General features: G+C 39.9%; 1 protein-coding gene across 7 annotated transcripts in view; it reads left to right on the forward strand.

Moving 5' to 3' along the window:
- LOC109032066 (uncharacterized) overlaps nt 1-18,580 on the forward strand; it is a 296,669-nt gene that overhangs the window by 258,383 nt on the left and 19,706 nt on the right. For all 7 annotated transcript variants that reach the window (XM_072302695.1, XM_072302696.1, XM_072302689.1 and 4 more), the window contains one exon: nt 12,552-12,689. In XM_072302695.1, coding sequence (XP_072158796.1) covers nt 12,552-12,594 — 43 coding nt within the window. In that variant the 3' untranslated portion in view covers nt 12,595-12,689. The remainder of the gene's footprint in view (nt 1-12,551; nt 12,690-18,580) is intronic.

The following is an 18,580-nucleotide window of genomic DNA, read 5'->3' on the forward strand; positions in this document are numbered from 1 at the left end:
CAACTACAACCTCAGCGACCATTTTTATTGTTTCCAATGCATTGTTCTTCCTTCTGAGGGGAGTAACTTTACTTAATGATCTATTAACGGAAAGTCACACCTCTATGTATTTGCATCGGGTAAATGAACCATGACGACATGAAAGTCAGGGACGATCTTGATTCTGTTTACCGTTTATCAGAGTCCATTCAATTTTAATTCTTACACAGGTTGCAATGTTTTATGTAAATAAAGATTCGTAGAAATAATCCAACAATCGCTGTTTTGATCTTAATGAAAAGAGTCAGTTCATTTTATATTCCTTCATAAAGAATCTAGCACTAGCATCATTCGTTTTTCTTATCATATCATTCTATTACACAAAAATCATCAGAGTAACGCTTAACGCCTAACGCTAGTCGCGAAGCGGTCAGGGATCGTTGCCCTCTAGTTAAAACAAAAAAAATAAAAGCAGGTGTACAAAAATATTGCCATCGAGTGTTTGTTTTTCAGCTTTTCCCATCCACTGACGGAAGTTGCTGCAAATAAGTTGACAGACCAACCAATATGGACGTTAAATGTCACAATATTGCACCATATTAGGGGTGAAATATCGAGCTTATATTAAGTTTAAGGAACGTTTTCTCTCCCGTTCACTCGTCGATTCTTTCATTTTATTTTTGTAGGAGTCGTAAGCATAAAATCATTGCGTTACAGCTCAATCGAAACGGTTTCTATCTACGACGCCCCATTTTTGACGTGAATCTCCTGGAAACGGTGTTACCAGGGACGAGTTCTAGAATGAACCCTCGCAGTGATTCTTATTTATTTTGTGCAGCTCCTCGACAGAGATTTTTCTTTGAAAACAGTAAATGCACTCTGATAACGTACCGGCATTATTTTTGTTTAAGTTGCAACATCATTCCTCAATTTTTGTGCATTATTATTTACCATAAAAATAAATAGGTACATCGATGGAAAAATACTCAGTATTGTGCCATTCCGACGGTGGATCTATAATTTCAAAATAAAAATATTTTTTGTATTTAAGAGAGGGAGTTTCCCCCCCCCCCTTGCAAAAAGTTCTAAAACATGTTTTGAGCCTCGTATGGTTGATGGTGTGGTCATGTCTCACATTTTAAAACTAGGCGATGTTCTTAAAAAGAGAAGCAAATGGCATCAGCTGTTACCACATTTTATTTAAATTTTTTTTCCTCACAAGAACAATATGTTTAATAAGTGCCTTGGAAATTCCTGGGAATTCAATTCTTACCCTGGAGAAAATTCCCCGACATTTTTATGAAACTCATAAATCACTGGCTAATATTGCTTCTTCGGACTGCATAGTACCTATACATCTGTACCTACGTGGAAAAATAGAACAGGAAAAATTTGGCTCTCTTTTTCCTTCCAAAACTTTCTCTTGGGATTGTTTCTTTTCCTTAAAAAATAATAAAGAAACTGAAAGTACAATAAAATCTACAGAAAAATGAATGTAAAAATAATCGAATGAACGAATAAATAAGTGAAAGTAAATAAAGAACAAAATTAATTTTATGAATTTGTTTTATTGAACAAAAACTAACTATCAATACAGAACGCAATGAACTGGAACACCGACTCTTTTTAATTTCTTTTTCTACCCCCATTCATCCATTAAGGATGTTTTTTTCTCTGTTGTATCTGTAATGTGTCATTGTCCCGAGTTTCTATTAGTGGACAGAGCTTACTCGGATATCCGGGCTGAAACTGTCTGTTTTCGGAACAAAAAGCAAGTTGCACTGCGGAGGGTGTTCGTAGATTTAATCTCGTTTAAAATATTGCTCGAAGACTAAAGGACGCCGATTCCGTGAGACAATGCAGCTCAATTGGTTTCTCATTTCTGCGAGCGAGTCGCTGTCCCTCAGGGGGCGTTTTATCTCTGCCATTTCCGAGAGAACGCGCGCGCCTATTAAACGCATCCGATATTTTGGTTTTATACATGTTCTGTCGATGTTGCCGTCGGTTCACATTTATGTGAATGACTTAAAATTCTTGGAATTCACTTCCTAGGATTCATCAGGGAATGAAAAATATCGAATGAAATGAAATAGAAAATATACGGGCGTAGATTTCTAAATTTAAAAAAAAACTGAAAAATGTTGAACTTACAATGGGCCACTAGACAAGGTACGAATTTCAGCATTCTGATACATGTTTCTTCACTTAAATTTCACGTAGAACACGATGCGCACAACGAAAATTACCGAAATTAACTTCTTACGAAGATATTTAATGATTCCTGATGTGTGAATTCAAACCACCCGCTCATGAAAACTCAATGCTCTGCGTGATTCACATCGCGCGCTAAACGTTATCATAACAGTCCCTTACGATATAAAAATCTGGCAACCTCAATCTTGACGCTTTGGGTCAGCTATAGCAAATTGCTTATAGTTTGAACAACACATGGTGGGAAATGAACTTTGCTCGATTGAGAAACCTGCCGAGACCGTTATAGTGCGCGATTTGACTCACGTAGAGCTTTGAGTTTCTAGTGAGCGGGCACTTCAAATTTCTCGAAACCAATGTGAAATAAAAACGTTAATATCTTCGTTAGGAGTTAGTTTCAGTAATTTCTGTGAATTGAATCGTGTTCTACGTGAAATTTTGGTCAAGAAACTCGCATTAGAATTCTTATATTCGTACCTTGTCTAGTAGTCCATTAGCGCAATACGGCTGGATTTAATATGTCTATCTACATGAACAGAATACACACTAGTAAATGTTTGAAGCGATGAAATTCTTTCGAGGGACAGGACCTGTTTTTGCCTATTTCTCCATTGGAGACGATCAAACCACACTCTGTTGCTCTTTCAGAACCTTATATCCTAGGACACAGAGCTCGTTTCTCCTTCATTTGAGTGATTAGGCCAAAAAACATCCCTCGCGTTAAAATAGTTGCATGCTCAGCTCAGTGATAAGCACATGCACAGCACGACTCGTTCTGCAGGCCTGCAGCGGAAATTCCTTGCTACTACTAGTCAGTGATGACTCTTGTAGCGTGCTTTGTAACAGCCAGCCATTTGGGTGCCCGCCTTGGCTTCTACGCGGCCCAACTCCCAAGAGATGCTTTTTGCCCACGCAAGTCTCCCTCTCGTAACAAGAAGAAAAAAAGAAAATAAAACTTGCGTTTGCAAATTTGAAAACAGTAAACTCATCAAGAGACTTTACTTCGGAAAATCGTGGATTTGGTGGTGCTTTTTGCACAGGTATATCCTAATACAATTAGGGGAAAAATGAAAAGTTGAGGAGAAAAAGAGCCTGTAGGAATAGAATACACGCGTGCTCTTTGTCATATGAAGTTTAAAGTGAAATATTTTGATACCTCAGCGTCAAAATATTGACTTATATAAACACACAGCGTATATTTCCGCGGAATATTTAGTCGCAAAATCAGAACCTGTGAAATCAATTTGTGTGAGACTTGACATCGCCTCAACTCGAAACGTATTTTTCCGAAATGAAAGGTTTACGCAAGGTATTTTTAATGAGTTTATCCTACTTTTCCGAAGTTCCCTTTTTCATACTTCGTGTAGTTATTCCTCCGGACTAAATTGGTTTTCAACTCATCCGACGGATTCCAATCAGTTTTTGCAATCCATGACCCTATAATCTTGTTCGAAGAAAAGAGAAGAAAAGGAAAGGAAAGGAAAAAGTAACGACTAAGTTTCCCGTGAGAGGAGTCGTCTCTATAACACAGAACTCGATGTAATAGATGCATACTTACATTTCAGATACGGTTAAAAGGAAACATCATTTTTGCATTTTACCTCCGTTCCATAAAGTTCGACTTTCGTCTTGTTCAGACTACGTTATCTTCGGAATAGTAAAGTAGTCGGAAAAATATTCAAATATTTTGAAGGTTGTTAAAGCGCCTTGAATTAATTTTGCACTAGAATTACGTGCTTAATGAGAGAAAGTCCCATTTCACTCCGCGAAGGAAATTTTATCACCCGAGTACTTGTTGGCGGCGCCTCGCCGATCGCATAATAAACGAATGCCTATGCCTAAGTAGCCCATAAAAAACGGAAACGGTCTTTGGCATCTGCCGGTATGTTGCCTTTGGATTTTAACCGCTTGAGAAATTACCTCAGTTTTAATGAGGGAAACGTAATTTGAAAATACCTCGGTTCACGCATAAATTCTGTATCCCCTTTTCACTTCTCACTCCCTCCTTTTTCCCTGTATTTTTCTGTTTTAACCAATGTCTTGTTCAATAATATACTACTTGAATCGAAAATTTTTACGCCAGTTACATAGTAAAATAAACCACTCGCGAATAATCCTGTTCGCTGGAAAATGTATCTAAATGAAGTCTCATCAGGCAAACCTAGAATTGGATTGCGTGGGGTGCCTTATTACGTAGACGATGCTAGAATCACTTGAACATGGACTATATTTTGCAGTTAGGAACTACAATTTTGAGCTTATATTTCTAAAACATTAGCCCGTATGGGGGACTGTTGTCACAGGTGTAGCAATCCTGCGGACCCCAGCTGGTAGCCCCTGCCTTAAAGGGGGCAGTGGAGATGGTCACCGGCCTCTGGGCGTATGAACCACCTGCTAGAAGGGCAGACAGGGCTCTGAGCTGAAGTGAAAGCAACCTGTCTAGGAGAGGCAACTCCGAAATCAAACCCTGGTCCTCCAGGTTGGGGGTTGAGTCATCGGGCTAACTCCCCGGTACTTGTAAAAAGTTTTACTGTTAAACGACCTAACAATACAAGCCTCGGTACCACTAGAACTAAACGGACACGTCGACAAAAATTGAGAAAACGGACAATGGTATTTGGGACGTGGAATGTCCAAGGCATTTCAAATAAGTTACCGGAAGTGATATCGGAGATTCAGAAACTTGGAGTGGATGTCGCTGTTCTTACTGAGACCAAGAAAAAAGGGCACGGGTCAGAGAATTACGGTGACTATGATCTATTCTACAGCGGCGTAGCCAAAGATCAGCGTGCTCAGCAAGGAGTAGCAATACTTTTGCGGAGAAGCCTACGTAAGTTCGTGGGCACTTGGGAGGCCGTCAACCAGCGCATTATCAAAATGAACCTTAACCTGTACGGACATAAGATCACGCTGCTCGGAGTATACGGTGTAAATGATGATGCCACTGTCGCATGTAAGGACCAATTCTTCGAAGATCTGAATGATGAAATACTGAACGTTGGTGCTGGCAGGGAAGCCATTCTTATGGGTGATTTGAACAGCAGAACGGGACGACGAGTAAACTGTAAAGTTGTTGGACCGTTTGGGGAGGATGCTGTTAATGATAACGGTGATCGGCTCATCTCAATTTGTTCTCAAACTGAGATGAAAATTTTGAATGGCTTTTTTCAACACAAAGACATCCATAAGTATACCTGGGTCCAGCCAACGCGAGGATTGAAATCCATCATCGATTATGTAATTGTAAAGCACACTACTAAGTTGAAATTGCAGCAAGTTAGAGTGTGCAGGGGACTCTCTTGCGGCAGTGATCATCATTTCCTCCGAGCAGATATAGCGTTTCCCGTTAAAGGGATTAAAGATAAAGAGCCAATGCCTGAGCAACAGCAGAGTCAGGGAACGCAAAATCATGAAGTATGGTATAACATCGAAAGTTTGGAGCACCCTAGTGTCAAGGCTCTGTATCGGAAACGCTTAGATGAGAAGCTGGGGGATGGACTCTCGGGTACCACGGAAGAGCAATATCAGTTCATCAAAGATTGTATCCACTCTGCAGCGAAAGAAGCCCTAGGTGTTCACAAAACCAGTAATAAATACCAGCATCCTTACTGGTGGGATGAAGAAATTGAAGACGAGATAAATCTTAAGAGGCAAAAACACCTTATATTTCTGTCGTCTAAAAAGACTGAAGATAAAGTTGCTTACAGGAAAGCTCAGTCTAAAGTTAGGAGCCTCATAACACGGAAGAAGAATGAAGCTTGGGAAAGCAACTGTTCTAGAATTAACACCTACCTAGGGGGGAGAAAAAGTGCTGAGAGCTGGAAGTTAATTAAAGGTTTACGTAGAGACATGAAGCGCGACATCGTTTCTCCGATATCACTTAAAAAACTGGAGGATCATTTTAAAGATCTTTTGACGGAAAGGCGCCCAGAGTTTCGAGACAACAGCACGGACAACGGAAGAATGAACAACTTGGAGATCCACACTTGTGACATAATTAAAGCGGTTAAAGAGCTAATTAATGACAAAGCACCGGGTCCTGGTGGGATTCCTGTCGAGTTGGTCAAGTACGGGACTGCCAAGCTCTTTGAGTGCCTCAGAAAACTGATGCAACAATGCATCAGGGGTGACGAGGTACCAAGGGAGTGGAAGGAGTCTTGGATCAAGGCCATCTACAAAAAGAAGGGAAGGAAGGACGACTGTAACAACTACCGGGGGCTCTCAGTGACCGGGACAATAAGCAAAGTGTACGGGAAGATACTGAAAGCGAAGATCGAGGACGAATGGCAGGATCACGAAGCAGAGGAGCAGGCTGGTTTTAGAGCTGGCAGGTCTACGATAGATCACCTCTTTGTTATTGTCCAGGTCATTGAGAAGAAAATGGCCGTAGCTCAGGAACTGCATTTAATTTTTGTGGATCTCCAGAAGGCGTATGACAGCGTGCCGTTGGTGAAACTTTGGGAGGCCTTGGAAAAATCGAATTTTAACGGGGGGTTGATTGACGCTGTTAAGCGATTTTATAAAGGGAGTTTTACCAAAGTTAAGTGCCATGGGGGGTTGTCAGCGGGATTTTATGTGACTAAGGGTTTAAAACAGGGATGTTGTTTGTCGCCAACATTATTTAAAATTTATCTCGAGTGCGTGCTAAAAGAATGGAAAAAGAAATGCTCTGGTATGGGTGTCCCCTTGGGTGATCTCGAAACTCTGTTTACTCTGTGCTTTGCTGATGACCAGGTGGTGGTTGCTCAAGATCAAGATGACGCGGAATACATGATGCGCAAGCTAGTAGAAGAGTATCGGAAGTGGGGTCTGGAAGTCAGCATATCCAAATCTGAGAAGATGACTTTTGGCGGTGATCAGCAAAGCATTGAGTTGGAGGATGGGCAGCAGATCAAAGGCTGCGAGCACTTTAAGTACTTGGGAGTGCGGTTGACCCAGGATGGAAGGACGGATCAAGCTATCAGGGAAAGGAACACCTTAGCAAGGAAGGCTATAGCGATGTTAAATGGAATCCTCTGGGATCAGCGGATTTCCAAAGATAACAAGAGGAGGATATACAACGCTGTAGTCAAAAGTATATTAACATACGGATGTGAAGTTTGGCAGCTGAAGAAACGGACACAGGATATGCTAAGAGCAACGGAGATGGATTTCTGGAGAAGGTCAGCAGGAATTTCTAGGAGAGATCGGGTCCGTAATGATAGAGTGCGTCAGATAATGGAAGTCGAAAATGACATCGTGTTCGACGTCATGACCAAACAACTTGTTTGGTATGGTCATGTCAATAGGATGACGGAAGAGAGGCTGCCAAAAAAGATGCTTGATTGGGTTCCTCCTGGGAGGAGACGTAGGGGACGCCCAGTGAGAGGTTGGCGACAGGGGGTGTTAAATGAGATAAGAGATTGTCAACTCCCTGATGACCTGTGGGAAGACCGAGCTTTGTGGCGATTAGGCGTCGCACAGCGCCAAAGAGCGCTATAAAAGCGACTCATACATACATTTCTAAAACAACATATATGTCATTAGTTTTCCAATGCCTGACAGATGCTTTCACGTATGAGCTAGAAATTTTAGTCCTTCATTACAAAATCAGTCCAATTAATCTTAGGCATGCGTAGGCGGTACTCGGTCTATCTAAGCAATCTTAGGTATTGTTTGTAGATCAGGATTTCTTGACAACACATACAGCAAGGAGCATCTCATTCGAACCTTTACTTTCCTAGTCTAATCTTAGGGACCGTTCAAGTAATACGTAACGCACTTTTTCCAATTTCTCTCTCCCCTTATAACGTACCCGTAACGTAGCCCCCTTCCTTTGAATTACGTAACGCTGGTGTGACCCCCCCCCCCCTTCTTTAAAAAATCAAGAAAACGCAGTAACAACAGCTTGAAAAAACGGTGGGATTCTCAATTTTTGCCCATTTTTTTCAAAATTGTTTCCCACGGCTCGGATTTGTTCCGTAACGCTGAGCTTGCCCCCCCCCCCCGTGTTACGCACCGTAACGCCGTTGGCTCAAAGCCCTCCCCCTTTCCTTTCCTAAGTGCGTTACGCAATACTTGAACGGCCCAAAGCCCGGAGCTAGTTGCGATGAAAAGGCAACGTTCTTTAGAAACTTATTCGGGGCTATATCATCACAGTTACTTACGTAAATCGTTTCATAAAGGAAACAATCGGCAACCCGTAAACTTTACATGCAAGAGGCAGTAAGATTTCTGGTGGCTACAAATCTTGTAAAATCTTTCTTTTTGCCGCAGCATCACAGTCCTTTACGTGAACAGTTTTAGAAAAGAAATAGTTGGCAACCCGTAAACTTTACATGCAAGAGGCAGTAAGATTTTTGATGGCTGCAAATCTTGTAAAATCTTTCTTTTTGCCACATCATCACAGTCATTTACGTGAACAGTTTTAGAAAAGAAATAGTTGGCAACCCGTAAACTTTACATGCAAGAGGCAGTAAGATTTTCGGTGGCTGCAAATCTTTTAAAATCTTTCTTTTTCCGTCTCAATGCGCGCTGAAAGTTTCAGCGCTTCTCCGGCTCGCGGAAAAAAGGGAACTGTGGACGAAACAGCTGCACTCACTTGTCGAATAATTTGTATGGGGGATGTTCTCGAGAGACAGCTCGGAAAATAAGTTCCGCCGAAGTTGCGGACATACTTCACTCTCTCGAATGTTTGCGGGGTTCTTAATAACTGCAATAAATCAACATCAGGATATTAATCCCCCGCTCCGGGCCCGTGGTTCAGTGCCAAAAAGCGCAGGAAGGGAAAAGTATTATTTTGGTCCTCGGAACTTTCCGGATCCCGAATCTCGAGACACACATTCGGCGGACAGCGCACTAGACTTACGAGGTTTCTTCAGCTTTTGATGCTCCTATAATTGGACCGATTATTTTCCATATCACATAAGCGCCAGTCTCTATTTTTATGGTAGAGGGTTTTTTTTTTTCTTTGTTTTCTCTAGTATAATCAGGCATGTCTGTTTTCAATATTGCCTTCTAATAGAACATACATTTTTTTGCATACGAAGATCGTCAACAAAGCGAATAAAACGGGGTTTCTTGTTTTTCTTGCATTGCACCCAAATAGAGATTGGCGCTTACGAGGTTTTTCAAGCTTTTGATGCTCCTATAATTGGACCGATTATTTTCCAAATCATATAAGCGCCAATCTCTATTTTTATAGTAGAGGGGTTGTTTTTTCTTTGTTTTCTCTGTAAAATCAATCGTGTGTAATTTCAAAATAGCCTTCCAAAGAACATACTTTTTTTTAAATTCGAAGATCGTCAACAAAGCTTATAAAACAGTTTTTCTTGTTTTTCTCGCATTCACAATTTTGGCTCTTACGTGATTTGGAAAATAATCGGTTCTTCGGAACTTCGGAATCAGCCTATAATTACGTTCCACGTTGCCTAATTTTCTCTTCTGTTTTCTTTTTTTTTTTAAAAAAAAAACTAAACTACTTAACGCCTCTAAACGTTATGTTTTACTCTACATTTTGAGGAATACACTGTTAAAAATTTTGTCGTAAAATTTTGTGCTGGAGTCTATTTTTTGCCTAAAACCCCGAGCATTATAAATGCGGGGCACACAAAATTTAAATGTCTTTTAAGAAAAATTACCAAGTAAGTTACTATTATAAATACTTAGAAAAATGTCTCATGAAAAAAGGTACCTATATTAAATTTTTAAGCTTAATATTATAATACTTGACCAGGGAGACAAACTCTCCGTCCAAAATAATCACGTTGAATTTTCAGTTTTTTATAGGTCAAATTCAACAGTTTTCGTGTAGAACTGACCATTAATGCGTTTCACGCCGACCAGCGGCCGCGCCGAAAGACGCAATGCGGGAAGTATTTCCCCACTCTTGTAGGCGCTAATATGCCCTCCGCGCTGACCAGCGACCGCACTGTGTTTGCCGCAATGCTTGAAGTATTCTTGCAGTCTTGTAGGCGATAATATGCATTCCGTACCGACCAGCGATCGCTTTATGTTTGACACAACGCGTGAACCACTCTTGAAGGCGCTAATATTTTACTATTGAGGTAGGAAGGAAATTCTCAGGATATGTTTTCACTAAAACCCAGTTTCCTCATGTTGTTTTATCATCTCCGTCAATTTGCTTGCTAGATGATTTATTCTCATTCTTCCATTTAAGGTCTGCATCATTTTCGTTTACTCACTCAGGAAAAATCCAGTTATTACAGTCACTATCCTACCGCCCCGATTGCAGAATTCGTCTTGATTCCGTGCAAGATTGATTTTCCGGATAATTCTCGTTCATCAAACGGCAACGTTGCGGAAAATTGAAAGAAAAGCTCCGTGAGGAATATAAATTATCCCTGTCTACAATCCTGCAAAACGACGACGCGCATCCATAATGTCTCCGTCATATAACCCCGCAATCCCTCCCACTACCCCCTCCACTGTCCCTCCGCAGGGCTAGTTTTCTATTTTATTTATTTTTTTAAAGAGGCATTGCACTCACCGCCAACGGGAAACCGCAATTCGTCTAGATGTGCAATCACATCAACTTCGAAACCGTTAATCCTGCAATCCTGTCAACTCTGCATCTCCTCGAATTCCCTGGATACAACAGCATTAATCATTCGCCAAGGGTTCTCTAGATTTATTGCATGCTCTAGCGTTCGACATTGTTTTACCAGTATCATTCTCGTCTCAAAACTTATTGCGGCAATCATGTTCCTCAGGGGCAATGAGATCGGCCGGAGAATGAGACATTGTTTCGACCACATTTTGCAACAAGGAACCACTTTTCCTACCTCATTTTAGAAACAACTTTTATGCCATTGGTTTCCTTATGCAGAAAGGTGCTTTTATGGAAGGTCCAGAGATAGTGTCATATTATGTCAATCTATTCTTCTTGGGTTGTGTTTTATAACGTCATAGAAGTGCATAAAAAGGTTGCGAAATTTTATCTGGCACCATCACTTGTTGTTTTTTCACCCTCTTCTCACTACTATTTATTTAGACAGGGGTTTTTCATAATTTTAATCGCGGTTTTTCAAAGATATAGGGATCTCCTTTGGTCAAACTACAAACACATCCTTTCCAAATTTTGATCCTTTAGAGCCCATGTTTGACAAGGTATCCAGTGAAACGGTGCTGGGTCCACTATCATTTCGTGGGGAAAACAATGCCAAGAAGCTCCAAATATTTTTGTGTCAGGAAATTTTCCTGTATTTCATTATTTCAAAGGAAGCTGTGGCTTAAAACCAGCAGAGATAAATACGATGCAAATATGCTATATTTAGACATGCTCAAAGCTGGGGAAAAGAAAACAAAAGAGGACAAGGAGAAGAGGAAGAAGAAACTTCATGTCATCCCTCTCTCTTATACTCCAGGACAAAGAAATCTCGTAGCAGTGTACCCACCCGCGCGGTGCAGGAGCAGGACTCAGGAATACTTAGAGATTTGTTTTTATCATTTTTTCCATCTCTGTAAAGGTATTTGTGTTCACTCGTGTTTTATACTCAAGTTCTAACTTATCCTTTTCGATGCTGAATGCATTACCGAGGGGTACAAAAAGCAATCGAGCTAAATAAATACGCGTTCCGCCGTTTTGCCGCAGCAATTGCAGTGCTCCATTCGCCGTTTATGAATACTCCCTTTGAAGGTATATATATGTAAAGTGAACCAAGACCATGATTCATTCGCGATCCCTTCAAAACAAATAGCGACGTATTTTGCAGGTTTTCGCTTGGTTATATAGTGCAACATGAGAGATTCCAATTACTTTTTCACTCGCGGACTTTCAAAGAGTCTCGGTTGCGACAATGAGACTTTTTGTGGTCCTTTTAAAAAAGAAAATGGCTAAAATGACTTTTTCTGGTCGGGAGTATGATTGGTTGATCCTCTTTGTCACGAAAACCAATGACATTTTACACTTCAAACGATTTTCTGTACTATTGGTGGGCCTCACGGATGAAAGAGCCGAATGATTCAAAACAAAAATATTTTGATGCTGATAATTTTGATTAAAATATTTGAAGCGGTGGTTATTTCGTGCAAAGATTAAGAATATGCAGATTGAACTTAGAAGAAGGCTCATTATTTCGCCTCAATATTCGAGTTTAAAGCTCGTTTATCTTGTAGTATCGGTGTATTTTTTCAACCTCAAACGCGTTTTTTCACAAATGTCATCTGAATTCTTACCGGCACGAATTATTATTTCAGATACTGACTTTTTTTCTCAATACCAATACCGTTTCTGGTAAATCTGTGTGAGAGTAGATGTTTTTAATTTACTGATACGTGGAAATTCATTCCCCAACAGTGTTTCCTCGCCAAAATCAGAGCTTAATAATTGAGTTAACCTTTGCTTTTTTTTTATTTTCCAGGGAACTTGCTAGGTCGAGAGAACAGGACGACGGCAGCGATTAATGATCAAACACAAGGGTTCTGTAGGGTTCTTTCCACATTCCTCCTTGAGGGAACCTGGTCCGCAAATTTGGAGCACCTCGAGCAAGAATCAAAAGGTTAGGTCCTAGTTTTTTTAATTTATTTTTTACTCTCAGAACTGTCCAATCCCTTAAATTAAAGGCCTATACTTTGAAAAATTCTTTTAAGATTTTCACAAATACCCTTCCTTTGGAAATAGAAAGTAAAACAATAATGATTTATCAAATGAACTGATCATTTATTAAATTGCAGTAAAATTGTATTATGATTTTTAGGAAGTGTGAGAGTAATAGCTTTAAAAAGAAACTTTTTTTCTCATCAATGCGTTCAAGCGGTGTAAAATTATGAATTTTAATTTTTCCTTAAAAAACTAGGAAGTATTGCAAAATGTTGTTTAAACAGGCGTTTTTAGCGTGATAATGGCTTTCAGGAAATGTATAATATGATCAGAGTTTTAGCGGCTCTGGTGCTTGCACTAGAGCTGCTATTCCGGACGGTCCCAGCTGGGGAGTATCAACGGACCATGTTACATTGGAGAGACCGCGTGTTGGTTGATGGGAATCGGCGCCATTTTCTGCTGTTTAGGGGGGACTGATTTTATTTTAATTGATATCTTTTTCCTGTGAGCGAATGCTATGTTGTGTAGTGTATTTTTGGAATCATGGTGATACTGTCAATAATTCAAAACGGGTCTGTGCTTTAATCTCGCACTGGAAAAAATGTACTTTACGTTTAAAATTTGAAAATTCAAATCTATAAGTTTTCGCGCTTTTTTCGAAGAATGCCGTGGTTGGAGCTTCCTAGTCATACTACTCGACATCAGCTGATAGCAAACAAAGGTTACCAAGGAAACCGTAAACGCGTAACAACTACCTACCGTCGCCAGAGCCGCTTTCCGACGCGAATGCGTTGGAGCTTCCTGCTTGTTTTCAAATTAAACTCTAGTTATCACCCTCGAGGTGCCGCGCCGGGACGCTGAAACAAGACCTCCTTTCTGATACCGAGGAGCTGGCCGATTCTCTTAATAGCCCATTTTTCATTCCGATGAAAAACTAATACATCGTTCCTTACTTTCTCCAGCCCCTTCAGCTTTTTACCGTATACCTATACCGCATACCGTATACGATTTTCTTGGGGAGGAAAGGGGCCAAGGTCGGAAAAATCGGCTGTTTCAAACTGCTTGCGCGGTCCCTCAGGAAGAATTTTCTATGAGCCGCAACTTTAACTCAGAAAAACTATCAACGATAGTGGTGTAAGGAAGGGAGAGAGAGAGAGAAGAATAAAAAAGTGTGAATGGGAGGGTAGGGAACACTCGAAGCATGAGAAGAGAAAAATATATCCTGTATGTACTGCGGTCATACCATTCGTTACTTGTTTTTATGATGATAATCTATGTCAGAATTAAAAACGTTTGTGAACATTCAAAGATGCTAAGATTTTCCTCCTTAGACAGGTGATCCGTCCAAGCTGAGCGAGAGTTCAGTAGTACCACTTGTCTCCGCAATCAGAGTTATTGCTCTATTGCGATGCGCAGTACAGTTATTTTAGCCAGTACTGTAGTAGTCACATCGAATACGACTTACGGTAATAATTTCTACAGAGAAGAAACATATCTGAATCTAAATGCCAGCACCACAGGAGGCTGGGTACATAATGAAGATCTTTATTTATTCAGCTAATTTCATTTTTCGAGTTTCAGAACTTCTCGAGTTGTTCCGTCCGATTCTAACCAATCAATCATCAACAATACGGAGCTAAAAAAATAAAACTTCTAAGACCCGTTGATAGCCGGGGTCCTTTTGTATGACCTTCTTGCGCGGAGGGTAAGAAAAAGCCTGTTAGGGACTTGAAACTTTCCAATTCAACGTGAGTCCAATTCCCGCAGTTCGGAACTCAAATAAAAAATACAACTGCGAGGTCCCGAGCGTAAAACCCAGCTCAAAACAGTGAAAGGAATCCGCTCCTAGCGGATGAGGGCGGATACCTAACCGATTTAAGTTGAATGGTATTGCAGAGCTTTGGAGAGCGGTTCACGGTTGATCCTCTTGGGCATACCACGAGACCACACTTAAAATAAGTAAACTCTTACTCTACAAGTAAAAAGACAAGGAGACAATTATCCTGAAGACAAACGGCACTAGGTCCTCTGCGTTTTCTTTACCTCTATTTTTCGATTACCTCCTCGTAAACTCCGAACGGGTTTATCCTTCTGCAGAGAATAATCATATGTAGGATTATACCTCCGCGCAGCCGTGAGCTAACTTTGATCGGCTGTATACAAAGCAGCTTTTTAGATGCTGCACAGTGCACGGAGAAAAAAACTTCGTGCGTGGGACCCAAAGTTTATAGGTCATATGGATCTCTAAAGTTTTCGGATCGAGCATCTGAACACTTAAGGTCGAGCTGCCGAAGTTCAGGTCAGACATCTGAAACTTCAGTTCTTACATATGAAGTACTTCAGACGTGAGAACCGAAGTTTTTCGGATGTGGAAACCGAAGTACTTCATATGTAAGAACTGAAGTTTCAGACGTATGATCCGAACCTCGACAGCTGGACCTTTAGTGTTCAGATGCTCAATCTGGAAACTTCAGAGATCCATATGACCTAAACTTCGGGTCCCACGCACGAGGTTTTTTTCTCCGTGTAGATAAGTTAATAGGAGAGGTCGGACAAAAGTTGGAAATTTTAAAAGCTTATAACTCCGTATGTGTACAATTTTAAGGCTCTAAAAGTGGTTTCATTGGTTTCCTCGTGAAATTTTCTTCTTGAGGTGCCCCTAAAATTTAAAATGTGACGAAATTAACATCGAAATTTGCAATTTTTCCCGAAAATGTCATGTCCGATTGATTCGATCTACTGTGTGCCGTCTAGAAGATCGCTCATAATGTTCTCTCCAACTTCATTTGGGCCATTTCATCTTAGTTTTTATTCCGAAGGAGGCTTACGCTCTCGAATAGAGATACACAGGGAATACGCCTTCATTTTCGCAGGATACCAGAAAGCATACTGGCGAACACGAATAGTTGCTGCTGCCTCTCTATTATTCCAGACGCTAACTGTAATGGATCCCTGTCCAAATCATGTTATTATTTATTAATAATACACTTATGCTCCCAAATGAGTCAATTATTACTTATAGATCGATTTGGTCGACGAGTCAATGCAGCTCAAAATTTCAGAGGGATAGCTTATTTGGATAGAGAGTGAAATTAAGTGAATCTTAGCTCGGTGTTCCATACGGTATTTTCATAACCACACTCTCGGTTCTCGTAACCGTACTCGCCCTCTTTTCACAGTTCCGCTCATGCCACCGAACTCCTTCACGGAAAAAAATGACTGTGCGCGGAACCATCGTGGTTTTGTTAATTAAAAGTTGGTGCCGTAAACATGAAAAAATTGATAGAATAACCAACGACATTGTATTGTCCACAACGTCTTTAGGGAAATCAATCATTTTCAATTAGTTGCTACTAGCTATTACAAATCTGTTCACCGAGACAAAATTGATGGTAAACTGCTCCATCAAGTTGACTCATTGCACCAAAGCGTGCGCTTGCGCTTCACCTATCTTGTTTTTGGTCAATGCTACTCGGTTAAGTGGGCTCATTGAACTACAGAATGCGTTAGTGCAAATTATAAACTTGTTGATTATGAAGGTCACCATCTCAGATAACTCAATTAAAGTATTTTGTTAGTAGTCTGCCCCGTCAATTTTTTACGCTTTACCAACATTGAGTCACCAAAGAAAGCAATCAGATATGGGCTGATTAGGGAAAGTATGTTGATAAATTTTCAAGAATTCATATTCAACCCACCTTGTGTGACTGATAAACGTGTAATAATATGTTCGTGGAGCGTACTCCTTTTCCCGTCCCTGACTCGGGCGAGGCAAAACTATATGACTTCAAGCAATTGATAATTCTTGACTCTGCTCGGTTTTAATGATAATTAAAGGGCATTTATTACAACAATTCAGAAACTCGGACGATGTTAAATTTTTCACTGATATAAAAAAACGGATTAAAACGAACTAAAATATTCATCAAAACCAAAAATTATTTCATTCTAAAAGTAAAGTATACCTCATATCGTAATTTTTGAGGGGAAAAATAAAACTAACACTGATAGGAGGTAAAAATAGGGCCGCGAAGCGGCCCATTGATGGCGCGGAGCGCCTTCAGGGGGTTGGATCGCGTAGCGGTCAGGGAGCATAGCCCCCTAGTATTTGACTATTTGCCTTGGCATTTGACAAAATGCCTAACTTTACTATTTGCCTGCGACATATCGATTGCAGTGTTTGAAAATTTCTTTCCTCCCCCTCCCTCCCCTTGGCACCAAGTTTTACGAAAATCCGACGAGCAGGAACCGATATAGCGTTTTAGGCCACGCCCGCCACCTTGGTTTTTCGAAATTAGACTAAAAATTCGAATTTAATCGATGGAATGGGAGCCGATGCATCTATTTAGGCTACGTCCGCCGTCTTAAATTTTCAAATTCAGAAACTTCAACTTGAAACGCATCATACCCAAAATCTAAGCTCAGATTCGGCTTTCTCGTGAAAAATCGATGCGCTTTCATGTATCAAATGTTATCATAGCATGAAGAAAAGAGGGTAATCGTAGGCGTAAAGATTCTATCAAAGCCGGCTGGTATGCGGAAGTAGGCACAGAATCCAAACGTTTGAGCTACGCCGCCAGACGCCGGCGCCAAGCATTTGGTTCGTCCGTTTCCGAGAAAACAAACTTCTTCTTACTCATCAGCTGACCCACTCCGAATCACTCATGTTGCCACGTCGGACTGATATGTTAGAATCTACACGCCTACGTTAATCTCTTTCCTTCATGATATGGTGACATATGATACATGAAATTGCATCGATTTTTCACGAGGAAGCCGAATCTGAGCTTAGATTTCGGATATTATGCGTTTTAAGTCAAATTTTCTTTTATCTATTTTAAATCGCTCAGGAAAATTTGCGGAAACTCATTAGAATAACAGTGTGTATTGTTTTAAAAACATTGATCAGAAATAAAACATTGACGGTATTTGAATCCATTAACCTCCGAGATAACTTGAACACGGTTGTTCTACGACTTTTTACGTATGTTGTTATCTTCCGATTGGTTGTCGGCAGCGTAGAGGCCCTCGTTTTCAAAAATTTCAAGGAAATGCAGAAATTATCAATTGTTACTAAATGTTTTAACAATGTTTTGTCAATTGTATGCTGTTGTTTAAGCGTGAACATCCCAGGTTTACCAGTAGGGGCTAGGCATGCACTACATTTTAACCATGTCAAGCTTCAGTACTTTAGAGGGGTAATTTTTTTTTTTTACCTATTCTACTAATCTCACTTGTTCAAGTAAGTAGCCTGGGCTTATTGTCCTCAAATGCTAGAAGCACTTTAGCCAATCATAAAAATAATCTTGCTTTGAAAATTTGGAATTGATTTCGACATGAAAAGAAAAAAAGAACAAAATAGATAAATAAAATGCGTTATAAATAACAACGACGAGATAATTAATGAAGTATAAAACATAAAAAATGAAAGTGACTCGCAATTAAAGTAAAATAAAAAATCTGCAAGCAATAAATAAGTAGTAAACGGTAAAAACATCAAGGAAGAAATAAAGAATATTAATCAAAGAAAAAATAATTATTAAGTAAAGAAAAAACAATGAAGTAAAAACATTCAACTTAAGTAAAAAGAAACAAAGGCGGACACATTAAAATAAAGTAAATAAATAAAAAGAAATTAATCAAAGAAAATTTTATATTACGTAAAGAAAAAAAATAAAGTAAAAACATTTAATGAAGTTAACGAAAATAAATAAAGTAAACAATGAATTTAAACGTTAATAAAAATAAAATGAAATTACAAAAATAGAAAAAAGAATGAAACCAATCTAAGCATGTAGATTGAATATCCTGGGTTTACCGTTCAAATCGAAGCTATGTAAGGTTTTCGGG

The sequence above is a fragment of the Bemisia tabaci genome, chromosome 7 (genome assembly GCF_918797505.1).
Source record: "Bemisia tabaci chromosome 7, PGI_BMITA_v3".
NCBI classification, from domain to species: Eukaryota; Metazoa; Arthropoda; class Insecta; order Hemiptera; family Aleyrodidae; genus Bemisia; species Bemisia tabaci.